The 16,264-nt window shown below is 38.0% G+C and overlaps 1 protein-coding gene across 9 annotated transcripts in view; it reads right to left on the reverse strand.

The window, feature by feature from the left end:
* GRIP1 (glutamate receptor interacting protein 1) overlaps window positions 1–16,264 on the reverse strand; it is a 713,644-nt gene that overhangs the window by 212,147 nt on the left and 485,233 nt on the right. For 7 of the 9 annotated variants that reach the window (XM_082351190.1, XM_082351185.1, XM_082351187.1 and 4 more), the window contains exon 2: window positions 2,985–3,065. The exons of the other annotated variants lie outside the window; for them this stretch is intronic. In XM_082351190.1, the coding sequence (XP_082207316.1) occupies window positions 2,985–3,065 (81 nt within the window). The remainder of the gene's footprint in view (window positions 1–2,984; window positions 3,066–16,264) is intronic. 9 annotated transcript variants of the gene reach the window in all.

Below are 16,264 nucleotides of genomic sequence, written 5' to 3' on the forward strand. Positions count from 1 at the left end.
GGGACGAAAGGATTTACAGTTAGAATTGTCATTTCATGAAGGACACGTATTTGACTTGTGATTATAAAATAACTGCTATAGCAATCTTGAGTTTAGACAGTGGTAGTAGATTTTGATACGAATGAAAAGCAAATTATATTTTTGTTAACATTCAAGGTTACTTCTCTGGGTCAGAATTATTAAAAGTTACTCTTTGTTATGCCATGGAAATAGTGGAACCCATGTTAAGAAACCTTATCTATGTCTATGTGTACAAATATTTATTCCAGGAAGCATCAGGTCTCTACAGAATTAGTTTCAAAGAACATCTTAAGCTTTCATAAAAACGTGTATAGAGAGCTTTAAAATGCCTTCCACTACCTTATACTCTTCCTCCCTTACACCTCCCCCCCCTTCCATCAGAGAAAGTGCTCACATGAATGATCAAATTCAATCACCATCATTGGATCAGTGGGAAGAGATGTGAGGAAAAGCCATAGCTCCTTTAAAATTTCAGCTTCCGGGTGTTTGCTTACTGCCCAGGAATTGGGGCACCAAAATGGCCCCAGGAATTGGGGCACCAAAATCTGCCCTGAGGAGTGCCTTTGCACTGAGAAGATGCAGGGGCCAGTAGAGGAGCCAAGCTTTCCTTTATGCCTTTTTCAGTTCCTTGGTGCATTTTTTCTTTAGACACATCTTTCCTTGCTACCAGGGTGGTGATAATACTTTTGAGGGAAGTGAGGTTGGGAGATAAGCACAGGAGAAAGAAAAAAAGGCTGTAAACTTTGATTTTGCTCTTTTAGCTCCCCGGGGTCCACCTTAATTCCTCGGGAGGACACTTTGGGATTTTTCAGCTGAAGCTCCAGCAAATAATGAAGAGTGTGCCTTTTCCAGGTCTCTGCGCATTTCCCTCTCTCTCTCTGACTTCACAGGGATAAAGGTTGCCATGGTAGGTGATTGGTTAAGATTTCTGAATGCTGGATTAGATCTCCCTTTGACTTAACTATTTGGCCAAAGATCGGGGAGAGTCCCTTTTTTTTTTTGCCAGAACAAGAATTAATGGGGATTTTCAGGTAAGACAGTAAAGGTTCAGAACTCCAAGTGTCAGAACTCAGTCATGAAGCAGTTTCCAAGAAGTTCCCTAATTTTCTTCTTAAGATATAACAGTTAAGTCCTAATCAGCTATTAATCACTTTGGTTTCTTAGCCTCTGGCTGGTGAACTCTTTTTTTTCTCTTAGGCTGTTCTAAATAATTAAGAAGATTTTCAGGACGCCCAACCCTTCTGGCTGCTGCCTTCTAAGAGAGAACAAAAGGGTGCTTGTTCATGTTCAAACTCCAGGAAAATAACCTCTGAAGCCTACAAAAAAGGTTCCTGATTCCAGTGACTTAAAAACTGACCTGAGGAAGAACAAAAGGAAAAAGTCTATTACGAAGAATCACTGTATGTCATGAACTAAGGATTATAATTAACAACTTCTCTGTACCTAACATGTAACGTTAAAAACGACTTATTGACTTTAAGGAAAAGTCTGGCCCATAAACCTGTGTTATAATTTAGTATGTAACACTAGAAAACCCATGAAAGGAAAACATGAGACTAGTCGGTGCTTTTGTTTAGTACCACATAAAGTGGTAAGGACAGTGGGAAGTCTCTTCAACTCTTGCCAGCCGAGTACTGAGCACTAGCTAATTAGAGAGGCCAAGAAGGAATTGATGGATAACTGGCATTCTTGAGCTTCAAACTTTGGGTACTCCCTTACTGCTGACAAGGAGAAAGCAGAGAACACAGCACATAGCTGATTGCAGTAGTTTTTCTAAACGTGATCGGCACTAAGAATGACAATTTATAGGATGGAATAGAAGAAATCTTAGCACTGGGTGATGCCATCTAATTACAAATTTCAAATTACTTTAGAATCTTCAAAGCACACAAACAAGGATAGGTAACATTCACAACATGCCTCTTTATAAGCCATGTACTTTCATTATGAGTCTAAGCCTTCAGAATAAGAATAAAAATAACCACATGTAGTTCTTATAAAAATAAATAATAATCATGAACAGGGCAGAAACTGGACTCATCTTGCTCTTTATTCAAATGGAAAACTCCCCTTTCACTGACAGATTTGCCAAACCATTCAATTTAACATTGGAAACACTGCTTTGTTTCTCCTGGATTGTTAAACTACTGTACTCTAGAACCCTGTCACTAAGCTTTAGCTGTACTCAATTTACTTGTATATAACATAGAAAAACATTAATTTTGATAAATTTCTAAATGTATTAATGCTTTTAATCCTTAAGTATAGTTGCTACCATAAGAGGTTTTCCACAAATTACCTAGTTCAGATAAAGTTTGAATAATATTTTGAATCTCCTTCCTCCTTTAATTTTAGAATGTTTATGTCATTCTCAAATTCAAAGTTTCAAAATATGGAAGTTTTGGGATAAAGACATTTTAAGATATTTCTGCAAAATGTTTTGTTGAAAAAAATAGGTATTGTTTATTGTACTACAAGGAACCTAATCACAGCTTCCTAAGGAAACAAAGTCCCAGAATTCTACAAGAGTTGTTCGATGGAAGTAAATCCAAGTTCAACGAGACAAGAAGAAAAGAGTAATTTGTTATTCAGCATATATATGATCTGACACAGCAATTTTGAACCACTTTGTTATGCCGGGTTTGTCTCAGTAAAGGGATAGATGCTGCTGTGAGAATCATCCCCTGAAATCAGAGGTGAAAGTAAGTCAATGAGTGAGAGCTGATATAAATTCAAGTCATTTTACAAAGGATTTGCACACAAGATGAATTTTCACAAGTTTGCAAGCTTTTCCGGAGTCTAGCTTTCATGAACATTGTCTGAACAAGCTGTGTAGAATGCAGTCTCCACCCTATGAAATAGCATTTTTTTTTTTTTTTTTACCAAGTTGGAACTATTTAGGATCACCAAATAACAGGGTTCAAAAAGTAAAACAGCTGAAAAATCCAACAGTCTGGTCTAACCTGGGATGCTCTGTCTCCTCACAGCCAATGCTCCATCAGGCGGCTTTGTCTGGCTGGCGGATTTAGTGTAGGGACTCTCATCTGCAAAGGTACAATGAAGGGTTTGGTTAATTTCCATCCAGTTTCTAACGTAGTGAAGATTTTTCAATGGACTGCAATCCTTCTGCCAGAGAGAGGCGATATGATACAATAGAAAGAGTCTGTAGACCTGGGTCCTAACCTTGGGTTAGCCATAGGACAAGGTCAAGTCATTTAAAATGCTCTGAACATCAGTCTTCTCTCCTGTGAAAGAGGGATATACTTTCTCATCCACCTCTTAGGATTGTCAGGATCAAGCTATAATGCACATGAAGGCATAGAATGGTAAGAAGTTTGTAAATACAGTACACAGATTATTTGCCTGTCACCTATATTCATTGATAAATAAGTATCAGTGAATATCAGTAACCAGAAGACAAAGAAGGAATAAAATGGCTCAATGGGCACTAAGAATAAACAGGTAGAAGAACAAAGGAAATGAAAAGAAATGTATTTCAGAGAAGCAGATGACAGAGTATTAGTATTGCAGGGGAATAAAGACACAGAATTAGTGGGTTCCTCTTGGAAGTACGAACTGGCATCCAGTGGAAAATAAAGGGACAGGGACATTCAGAGTAAGACCAGAGAAGCTAATAGGTGAAGAATAGGGAAGGAAGGATGGTTTGGGAAAAGAAGACATATATCGCAATGAGTTGACTTGCCCTCTTTTAGAAAGAGATGGAAATAACTTGCAGAACCAGAAAAAGAGCAACTGAAGAGACAGAAGGACTAAAGCCTAGTATACCTGTGACAGTTAGGCAAGAAGCTGAATGAGCAAAACTAGGTGACAAAATCATACAAGTGATGGATCCATCAAATTCTAAGTAAAGTGATTTTTTTTTTTTAATCTAGGAAAGGATTTAGTCTGGCTTGGAATATAGGAATAATGATCTAGGATGGCAAATATTAGGGTTAAATAGAAAGGAAGTATTCTTTCTAGTTTGCATGGGACATTTGTATAAAGTAAAAGAGATGTCTGAGTGACAACCTTAAACATTTTCAAGAATAGGATGTATATGGCCTGAGCAGATATAATGTAAAATAATTACCTAGCAGAGCTACTCAAGCTGGATGACCCAAAGGTTACTTCTGGCCACACTAACAGGTTAGTTTGTTGTTGTTGTTGTCATTGTTGTGATAGGAAATCATTAAAGGATTAAAAACCATTATATTGTGCATGGCAAACTATTAAATATAACAAGGATTTAATTCAGCAACAAGACTTAGTCATCTGAAAACATAATTCTCCCAACTAAGTAATTTGTGTTGCAAAATTGAGGAAATCGATTCCTCTTTAGGATGTTCTTCTGGTTGAAATGATTCACGATTTCTTCATAAAACTAACAAGGTCTTTGTAAGCAATGACAAAAACGAAAGATTAACACTGCTTTAAGCTGCAATTAAAAAATGGCAGTCATGCTGTTTCATGTGTCTATTCCATTTGTCACACAATTCTTTAAATTCTTCCAACCATAAAGATAAACTACCAACTTTCAGATACCAATACACTCAACAGCGTCACTTTTGCTTAGGAAGCAGTATCCTAGATCTCTGACTCTTCTCTTTGCAAATGTGATTTTGAGTAGACTCACAAACCACAAAACAAAATGCAAGCATTATACTACAGAAGTCTTCTTTTTGCTATACCATGCCCACCTGAGTATTTGAACTCTTTTCTCACAGTGTTGATTTAATAACCAGGCAATATGCTTTATATAGCACCCATTAACACAAACTTACTATATGTTAAAATCTGGATTCTTTATAAAACCAATTTTAAAATGTATTTCCTTTTATTATCTAAAACTTTGAAACTGTGTATTTATGAGTACAGAGCACTGAGCCAGGAGATACCAATCACAATGACCAGTTTCAGGGACAGCATCTTGGAAGCCTAAGGGCTTTCCTCAGTTTTCAATTTGTCTAGAGTCCAGCCAATTAAAGTCTTGGGTTGAATTCAGTGTTGGATTTTCTTAAAGGGCAATAAGAGATTTGACCAGGAGACTCTGGGGTGTTTTGCACTTGATGCTCTATTTTAAGGAGCCCTGTCTTTAGAAATTTACCCAGTTTGCATTACAGAAGCAGTCAACCCTGGTAAAACTGTTTTCTCATTTATATTTGAAAACAATGTCCTTGATTTAGAGCTGAGAAGTCTAGTTATACACATCCTTAAAAGGTTGAAACTGAATTATAGATGGCCACCTGGCCAGCCTCTGCTTATCCACTCCCCAGCCCCCAGCCTCACTCCCAGTATCAAGAGTGTCCTTGCTGAACATAGGCGGAAGTAGACAATTACCTAGAAGTCAAAATTTGCATTGGTCAAAGGACCAGACTGAAATAAGTTTGATATTATCTGAGAATAGCTTACTGAAGTTAGTCAGGGTGAAAGCAATAATTCTCAATGGAAGTGAGGCAGAATCTTGGCAACATTCATCATGAGTTAAGGAGAGCATAGCAACAGAGCAGCATGACACCTTTTAACATTTGCTTTTAAAGAAACTTTTTCCTAAGAATATATCTTTAATTTAAACCTCCAGGAGGCATCGTAGGCCTTTTATAAAAACCTACCCAACAGAGAATGCACAATCAATTCTCTTGATGCGATTTACGCAAAGTCAATTCTTGATTCAAACTTTGAAGATAGAAACAGAGGGAAGACACTGAATGAATCAGTGGCTGATGGCTCCATAATAGGATATTCAAGGGCAAGAATGTCTGGGGAGCAGACAGTCATGGAGAGCTGTGGAGTCTTCCATGGTAGTTTTCTCATAAGTCCTTTAATGGCCATTTGTAGATATATCACTAGAATCTCATGATTATAAGGGATGCTCTAGACCACTCTTTAATTTTAGAGTCAGGACTTGAGGTCCAGAGATGAAAATTTATAGAAGGACCTGCATCTAGAATGAGTCTAGACTGAATTTCTTTTATTCCTATTTCTGTGCTCTTTCCTCCTTATGTTATTTCCTCTTGGATAGACAACAAGGTTTGATAGGTTATCAGGTATCACACATTTCGGCATCACACAGACAAGTGACTGGCCACACAACTCCAGCAGACACCTGGCATCATGTAAGTCAATTACTTTGGAGAAGTCTACAAAAATGAGCAATCTTAGCCAGTTCTTTTTGTGTGTATAGAAAAATCTCACTTCCCTCTCTTCCATATACTTATTTGCCTAAAATAAGTAAATTTAAATTGTACTGCAGAACCAATTTATACCTTTAAGGTCACTTATTTGAAGACAAAAATTTTAAACAAATGCCAATACACATGAAAAGACGCTCCACATCACTAATTATTAGAGAAATGCAAATCAAAAGTACAATGAGGTACCACTTCACACCGGTCAGAATGGCCATCATTAAAAAGTCTACAAATAACAAATGGTGGAGAAGGTGTGGAGAGAAGGGACCCCTCCTACACTGTTGGTACAGCCACTATGGAGAACAGTATGGAGGTTTGTTAACAGAAACTAAAAATAGAGCTACCGTGTGATCCAGCAATCCCACTCCTGGGAATATATCTGGAGAAAACCATAATTCAAAAAGATACATGTATCCCAATGTTCACTGCAGCACTATTTACAATAGCCAGGATATGGAAGCAACCTAAATGTCCATCGATGGAGGAATGGATAAAGAAGATGTGGCACATATATACAATGGAATATTACTCAGCCATAAAAAGGAATGAAATAATGCCATTTGCAGCAACATGGATGGACCTAGAGATTGTCATACTGAGTGAGTGAAGTCAGACAGAGAAAGACAAATATCATATGATATCACTTATATGTGGAATCTAAAATATGGCACAAATGAATCTATCTACAAAACAGAAACAGACTCACAGACATCGAGAACAGACTTGTGGTTGCCAAGGGGTGGGGGGAGGGAGAGAGATGGACTGGGAGTTTGGGGTTAGTAGATGCAAACTATTACATTTAGAATGGATAAACAACAAGGTCCTACTGTATAGCACAGGGAACTATATCCAAATCTCCTGGGATAAACCATAATGGAAAAGAATATAAAATAAGAATGTATATATGTGTATAACTGAGTCACTTTGCTGTACAGCAGAAATTAGCACATTGTAAATCAACTATACTTCAATTAAAAAAATAAAATAAATAAAATAAATGCCAATACAGTTCACTGTTCCTCAGTAAAGGCCTCAAAAGTTTCAGTGAATTATAAGATCTATGGTAATACTTCTTTGATTTATCAGGAAGACACTAAATAGACTTTCCAGTTCCATCTAACTACGTAAGTGAATTAAAAAATAGCTCAAATAACAAAGAAAGGAATCAATCTATAGATAATATCTCTAGAACAGTGCCTGACTCATAGTATGCATTCATTAAATATTTGCTTATAGATGATTAGACTGCATTTAACTTTTCAAACTAGAGCATTTATTGTAAAAAAAGCAAACTGAAGAAAGTCAAACATTTGTTAGGAGCTATCCTGCCTCCTCCTTCTGATTTCATTTTCTAGGTTTACACCCTATTGCTTTTAAAGCCACATCACCACCTAACAGCTATTAAGTATTGCCCTATTGTATGTTCAAAATCTGTGACTCTTTATAAAAATAATATTAAAATATATTTCCTTTAATTTTCGTTCAGACTACAGAAAGGTTTATCGAACAACCTTTAACATAATGCCTTTAAACAAAAGAATTCTGATTTTCATACCAGATGCCCAACCTTGACTTTGATGGTGGATCATACTAACAAGGGATCCTTATGGAAAGTCACTATAGGGGCAAAGGAGGCATTGAGCTAGTGAGTCACTGCTCACTGAAGTGAATGCTACAAGTACTCATCAAGGGCACCTCAGGGTATCAGAACTGTCAGCCTTTTAACATGACATCTTAGCAGCTAGATAATCACTGGCACATATGATGGCCACCCATTGCCATTGGTCACAAGAAAGAGCATGGGTCCCCTTTACGGTGACATCCCATGAGGCTAGGGAAAATGCCCTCCATTAAATGGAGAATCGACACTGTGACAGAGACACAGAAAGGGCTTAGTCAAGCATGTACTTAAAACAGAAGTGCAACAATGGCGGGGACCCATCTATCCCTCTCATTTTCCCTAATTTGGCCACTCTCCTTATGTGCCAAACACAGGAGGGGCAAACACAGATCATTTGTTTTGATTACATGCTCCGAGTGAAGCTGGTATTTACAAACTTGGAAAGCAAATGGCAGGCACCTAAGAAGCAAGGTTTCATTCTGCATCACAACCAAAGCCCATGCTGGAGTTGGGAGAAACCCATCTTGAGGAATGGACTCACGTCCCCTCATGTTCTCGTAACCTTGAATGGTTGCCTGGCATCAAATAGCATCCATGTGTAATCAGGCTGGTCCTTGTCTCCATCTTCTGCTTCTCCCATTCCCAGAGTCTGGGCTTCCCAGAGAAACCAGATATGACTATGGTTTCAAGAATCTCTAGCTGTTTTCAGGGCTTTATTGAAAAAAAAAATTTAATTTCCTTTGGCTGAGACTAATCAGCCTATGCTAAACAATTCCTAGCAACTAATTATGTGCAATTGAGGCACCTGCTAAGCCAGAAAATCCCTCAACTTCTTGATTAGGGAAAAAAAGGCATTTTGTGCAATTAAACATTATGACCATTTCCTAGCAGTAGGGAGGGAGACAGCCAGCTCATGCCACAACGTTCATGCACATCGTTACGAATGCAGAAGAAAACTGTTTTTCGTGAATGAACAAAATGAAATCCATTGTGAAGGAAATAATCTGTCCCTAGAATTCAATTACATTCCACAAGTTTTAGTGCCTACTATGTGCAAACTAAGAAAGTGGATATAAGATAATAAGACTCATATCTTATATCCAATTTTATATTCACCATTAATGAATGGTGACGGAGGAATCCTTATGACATCATAGGTCTGAGACTGGAGGATGTGGTTCATTAGCTGAGGGGCAAAATGAGCACAGGCTTAGGGTACTGGTGGAGGTGGGACCCAGTAGGAGAAAGGTAGCTCCACTGTGATGAATTAATGCAGAATTCTGAAATCAGAAAAATCAAGAAACAGGCAATGTTCATTTTCAGCTAGCCTGGAAGTTTTGTGTGGTGTGGGACCATAATCTTTCCAGTACTTGGGTCTTGTGAACATTTTATCCCAGCCCAGCAGGAACATATTACAGATTGACTGTTTCTTTCTCTCTCTCTTTTTTTTTTTTTGTAAGTTTGAGCAACATGGTCTTGGTAGAAAAGTGCGACAGAAATATTACAAGGAAGAAAAATTACAGCACAGTGCATCTAAAACAAAACAAACAAAACAAAAAATAAGAAAAACTGACAATATATTTTAAAAACTAAATCTTTAAAAAATTTTTAAAAAAAACAAATAATTCATCACATTCAATTGGGTTATACTCCAGGCATACATTTTATTTTTAATAAATTTATGAAAGCCATAGTGAGAATTTATTTATTTTTTTAAACTTTTTATTTTATATTAAAGTATAGTTAACAATGTTGTGATAGTTTCATGTGTACAGCAAAGTGATTCAGTTATACATATACATGTATCTATTCTTTTTCAAATTCTTGTTAACATTTGAAAGTCAGTTGCTGCAATTCAGAAAATTCCCAGAATGAAGGAGATAAAGAGAACTATTATCACAGACAATTCAGAAAAAAGCATTCGATAAATTCAACATATACTAATGATATAAAACTCAGAAACTGGGACACAAAGAAGCATCTTGACTCTTGAAAACAGCTGACAAACCACGGCCCTAAGACAATGCAACTCATCCTTGTTAGAAAACAGGAGTACATATGCACAGAGCTACAGCTACTAATTTGCATATTATCTCTGGCTGCTTTTTTGCTCCATTGTCAGTTTTGTAGTAGTGACAGAGATTGAAAATGGACCAAAAAAGCAGCCAGATATAATATATTTCTCTCTTTTTGACATTAGACTTCCAGTTCAGTTTGCTGCCTTGCTGGTTTGATGGCATACTCTAAAATTTAAGCAAGATTTCCTGAAGGCTAGCTGTCACATGGTTTTGATCATAGATCTTAATTCTGTCTTTCTCTGCTTATTAAGACAAGGTATAACTACAAGCACAAGGCCCTGCATAATTTAAAGAAATGCAAACTCAATGATATGGCCAAATATTCCTCTGCAATCCGAAATAGTTCTTAATTCCTGATTATAAAATGACCCTGTTTTTCTAGGGCAAATGAAAAGTACACCCTTAATCTCTCCTAGAGTCACAGGCTTCTGGGTGCTACATAGACTTTAGCTCTATTGCTTTGGCATGAGTTTTTGAGAATAAATTAATTTCATCTCCTTCCCTACTGGGGTAAAGTGGTCCACACAACTAGGTTTAAATCAGAAGGGAGCAAGAACGATCTGAGCTTGAAGGCAGGAGGCAGAGGCAGCGAGCTGCTCCATTACAGTCCCTTTCCTATGAAGAGATGATTTCCCCTATTCCAACCTTCTACTTCTCTCCTCTCTTTTGTTATTTGTTTTGCATCTGCATGGCATCATTGCCTATCCTTTACTCTGCAGGTTTCCTTACAGTATTCTCATTCTGACACTGATGTGCTCTATATTCTTAAAGGGGACCAGGTCTTTTGATTCTGAACGTTAAAAAACATCCAAACAGAGCAAAACTTCATTTTAAAAACGAATGTATGGTGGTTTCTTCACACTGACAGAATGTCCTCTAAAATTATATTAATCACAATCACATCACCATTTAAGGGATTAAATATTACAGTTAAAAAGAATGCCAACTGAGGAAAACGGCTGAACAATCATAGACAGGAAGACACTGGAACTCATCAAAAAAGATATCCAAAGACAAAGGAGAAGCCACATGAGATGGCAGGAGGGGTGCAATCACAATAAAATCAAATCCCATAACTGCTGGGTGGGTGACCAACCACAAAGTGGAGAACACTTATACCACAGAAGTCTACCCACTGGAGTGAAGGTTCTGAGCCCCACATCAGGCTTCCCAACCTGGGGTCCGGCAACAGGAGGAGGAATTCCTAGAGAGTCAGACTTTGAAGGCTAGCGGGATTTGACTGCAGGACTCCAACAGGACTGGGGAAACAGAGACTCCACTCTTGAAGGGCACACAAAAGTAGTGTGCACATCGGGACCCAGGGGAAGGAGCAGTGACCCCATAGGAGACTAAACCAGGCCAAGCTGCTAGTGTTGGAGGGTCTCCTGCAGAGGCGGGGGGTGGCTGTGGCTCACCGTGAGGACAAGGACACTGGCAGCAGAAGTTCTGGGGAGTACTCCTTGGCATGAGCCCTCCCAGAATCTGCCATTAGCCACACCAAAGAGCCTGTACCCTCCAGAGCTGGGTCACCTCAGGCCAAACAACCAACAGGGAGGGACCTCAGCCCCTCCCATCAGCAGACAAGCAGATTAAAGTTTTACTGAGCTCTGCCTACCAGAGCAACAGCCAGTTCTACCCACCACCAGTCTGTCCCATCAGGAAACTTGCACAAGCCTCTAAGGTAGCCTCATCTACCAGAGGGCAGACAGCAGAAGCAAGAAGAACTACAATCCTGCAGCCTGTGGAATGAAAACCACATTCACAAAAAGATAGACAAGATGAAAAGGCAGAGGGCTATGTACCAGAGGAAGGAACAAGATAAAACCCCAGAAACACAACTAAATGAAGTGGAGATAGGCAACCTTCCAGAAAAAGAATTCAGAATAATGATAGTGAAGATGATCCAAGACATCGGAAAAAGAATGGAGGCAGAGATTGAGAAGATGCAAGAAATGTTTAACAAAGACCTAGAAGAATTAAAGAACAAACAAACAGAGATGAACAATACAATAACTGAAATGAAAACTACACTAGAAGGAATCAATAGCAGAATAACTGAGGCAGAAGAACGGATGAGTGACCTGGAAGACAGAATGGTGGAATTCACTGCTGTGGAACAGAATAAAGGAAAAAGAATGAAAAGCAATGAAGACAGCCTAAGAGACCTCTGGGACAACATTAATCACACAAACATTTGCATTATAGGGGTTCCAGAAGGAGAAGAGAGAGAGAAAGGACCCGAGAAAATATTTGAAGAGATTATAGTCGAAAACTTCCCTAACATGGGAAAGGAAATAGCCACCCAAGTCCAGGAAGCATAGAGAGTCCCATACAGGATAAACCCAAGGAGAAACACGCCGAGACACGTAGTAGTCAAATTGGCAAAAATTAAAGACAAAGAAAAATTATTGAAAGCAGCAAGGGAAAAACGACAAATAACATACAAGGGAACTCCCATAAGGTTAACAGCTGATTTCTCAGCAGAAACTCTACAAGCCAGAAGGGAGTGGTATGGTACATTTAAAGTGATGAAAGGGAAGAACCTACAACCAAGATTACTCTATGCAGCAAGGATCTCATTCACAATCAACGGAGAAATCAAAAGCTTTACAGACAAGCAAAAGCTAAGAGAATTCAGCACCACCAAACCAGCTCTACAACAAATGCTAAAGGAACTTCTCTAAGTGGGAAACACAAGAGAAGAAAAGGACCTACAAAAACAAACACAAAACAATTAAGAAAATGGGCATAGGAACATACATATCGATAATTACCTTAAACGTGAATGAATTAAATGCTCCAACCAACAGACACAGGCTTGCTGAATGGATACAAAAGCAAGACCCATATATATGCTGTCTACAAGAGACCCACTTCAGACCTAGTGACACATACAGACTGAAAGTGAGGGGATGGAAAAAGATACTCCATGCAAATGGAAATCAAAAGAAAGCTGGATTAACAATACTCATATCAGATAAAATGGACTTAAAAATAAAGAATGTCACAAGAGACAAGGAAGGACACTACACAATGATCAAGGGATCAATCCAAGAAGAAGATAAAACAATTATAAATAAATATGCACCCAACATAGGAGCACCTCAAAACATAAGGCAACTGCTAACAGCTATAAAAGAAGAAATCGACAGTAACACAATAATAGTGGGGGACTTTAACACCTCACTTACACCAATGGACAGATCATCCAAACAGAAAATTAATAAGGAATCACAAGCTTTAAATGACACAATAGACCAGACAGATCTAATTGATATTTATAGGCCATTCCATCCAAAAACAGCAGATTACACTTTCTTCTCAAGTGAGCATGGAACATTCTCCAGGATAGATCACATCTTGGGTCACAAATCAAGCCTCAGTTAATTCAAGAAATGTGAAATCACATCAAGGATCTTTTCTGACCACAACGCTATGAGATTAGAAATCAATTACATGGAAAAAAGCGTAAAAAACACAAACACATGGAGGCTAAACAATACATTACTAAATAACCAAGAGATCACTGAAGAAATCAATGAGGAAATCAAAAAATACCTAGAGACAAATGACAATGAAAACACGATGATCCAAAACCGATGGGATGCAGCAAAAGCAGTTCTAAGAGGGAAGTTTATAGCAATACAAGCCTACCTCAAGAAGCAAGAAAAATCTGAAATAAACAATCTATCCTTACACCTAAAGGAGCTAGAGAAAGAAGAAGAAAAAAACTCCAAAGTTAGCAGAAGGAAAGAAGTCATAAAGATCACAGCAGAAATAAATGAAATAGAAACAAAGAAAACAATAGCAAAGATCAATAAAACTAAAAGCTGGTTCTTTGAGAAGATAAACAAAATTGATAAACCATTAGCCAGACTCATCAAGAAAAAGAGGGAGAGGACTCAAATCAATAAAATTAGAAATGAAAAAGAAGTCACAACAGACACCACAGAAATACAAAACATCTTAAGAGACTACTGCAAGCAACTCTATGCCAATAAAATGGACAACCTGGAAGAAATGGACAAATCCTTAGAAAGGTATAACCTTCCAAGACTGAACCAGGAAGAAATAGAAAATATGAACAGACAAATCACAAATAATGAAATTGAAACTGTGATTAAAAATCTTCCAACAGGGGCTTCCCTGGTGGCGCAGCGGTTGAGAGTCTGCTTGCCAATGCAGGGGACACGGGTTCGTGCCCCGGTCTGGGAAGATCCCACATGCTGTGGAGCAACTAGGCCTGTGAGCCACAACTACTGAGCCTGCATGTCTGGAGCCTGTGCTCCGCAACGAGAGGCCACGACAGTGAGAGGCCTGCGCACCGCGATGAAGAGTGGCCCCCGCTTGCCGCAACTGGAGAAGGCCCTCACACAGAAACGAAGACCCAACACAGCCAAAAATAAAATAGAAATAAATAAATAAATATAAAAGCGATTAAAAAAATTACATTTAAAAAAAAATCTTCCAACAAACAAAAGTCCAGGACCAGATGGCTTCACAGGTGAATTCTATCAAACATTTAGAGAAGAGCTAACACTCATACTTCTCAACTCTTCCAAAAAATTGCAGAGGAAGGAACACTCCCAAACTCATTCTATAAGGCCACCATCACCCTGAAACCAAAACCAGACAAAGATACTGCAAAGAAAGAAAATTACAGACTAATATCACTGATGACTATAGATGCAAAAATCCTCAACAAAATACTAGCAAACAGAATTCAACAGCACATTAAAAGGATCATACACCATGAACAAGTGGGATTTATCCCAGGGATGCAAGGATTCTTCAATATATGCAAATCAATCAATGTGACACACCATATTAACAAATTGAAGAAGAAAATCCATATGATCATCTTAACAGATACAGGAAAAGTTTCTGACAAAATTCAACACCAATTTATGATAAAAACTCTCCAGAAAGTGGGCATAGAGGGAACCTACCTCAACATAATAAAGGCCATATACGACAAACCCACAGCAAACATCATTCTCAATGGTGAAAAACTGAAAGCATTTCCTCTAAGACCAGGAAAAAGACAAGGATGTCCACTCTCACCACTATTATTCAACGTAGTTTTGGAAGTCCTAGCCACGGCAGTCAGAGCAGAAAAAGAAATAAAAGGAATACAAATTGGAAAAGAAGAAGTAAAACTGTCACTGTTTGCAGACGACATGATACTATACGTAGAGAATCCTAAAGATGCCACCAGAAGACTACTAGAGCTAGTCAATGAACTTGGTAAAGTTGCAGGATACAAAATTAATGCACAGAAATCTCTTGCATTCCTATACACTAATGATGAAAAATCTGAAAGAGAAATTAAGGAAACACTCGCATTTACTATTGCAAGAAAAAAAATAAAATACCTAGGAATATATCTACCTAGGGAGACAAAAGACCTGTATGTAGAAAACTATAAGACACTGATGAAAGAAATTAAAGATGATACAAATAGATGGAGAGATATACCATGTTCTTGGATTGGAAGAATCAATATTGTGAAAATGACTCTACTACCCAAAGCAATCTACAGATTCAATGCAATCCGTATCAAATTACCAATGGCATTTTTTACAGAACTAGAACAAAAAATGTTAAAATTTGTATGTAGACACAAGAGACCCCGAGTAGCCAAAGCAGTCTTGAGGGAAAAAAACAGAGCTGGAGGAATCTGACTCCCTGACTTCAGACTGTACTACAAAGCTACAGTAATCAAGACAATATGGTACTGGCACAAAAACAGAAATATAGGTCAATGAAACAGGATAGAAAGCCCAGAGATAAACCCATGCACCTATGGTCAACTAATGTATGACAAAGGAGGCAAGGATATACAATGGAGAAAAGACAGTCTCTTCAATAAGTGGTGCTGGAAAAACTGGACAGCTACATGTAAATGAATGAAATTAGAACACTCCCTAACACCATACACAAAAATAAACTCAAAATGGATTAGAGACCTAAATGTAAGACCGGACACTATAAAACCCTTAGAGGAAAACATAGGAAGAACACGCTTTGACATAAATCACAGCAAGGTCTTTTTTGATCCACCCCCTAGGGTAATGGAAATAAAAACAAAAAGAAACAGATTGGACCTAATGAAACTGAAAAGCTTTTGCACAGCAAAGGAAACCATAAACAAGATGAAAAGACAACCCTCAGAATGGAAGAAAATATTTGCAAACGAATCAACGGACAAAGGATTAATCTCCAAAATATATAAACAGCTCATGCAGCTCAATATTAAAAAAACAAACAACCCAATCAAAAAATGCGCAAAAGATCTAAATAGACATTTCTCCAAAGAAGACATACAGATGGCCAAGAAGCACATGAAAAGCTGC

The sequence above is a fragment of the Balaenoptera borealis genome (assembly GCF_965194805.1).
Source record: "Balaenoptera borealis genome assembly, chromosome: 13".
Lineage (NCBI taxonomy): Eukaryota > Metazoa > Chordata > Mammalia > Artiodactyla > Balaenopteridae > Balaenoptera > Balaenoptera borealis.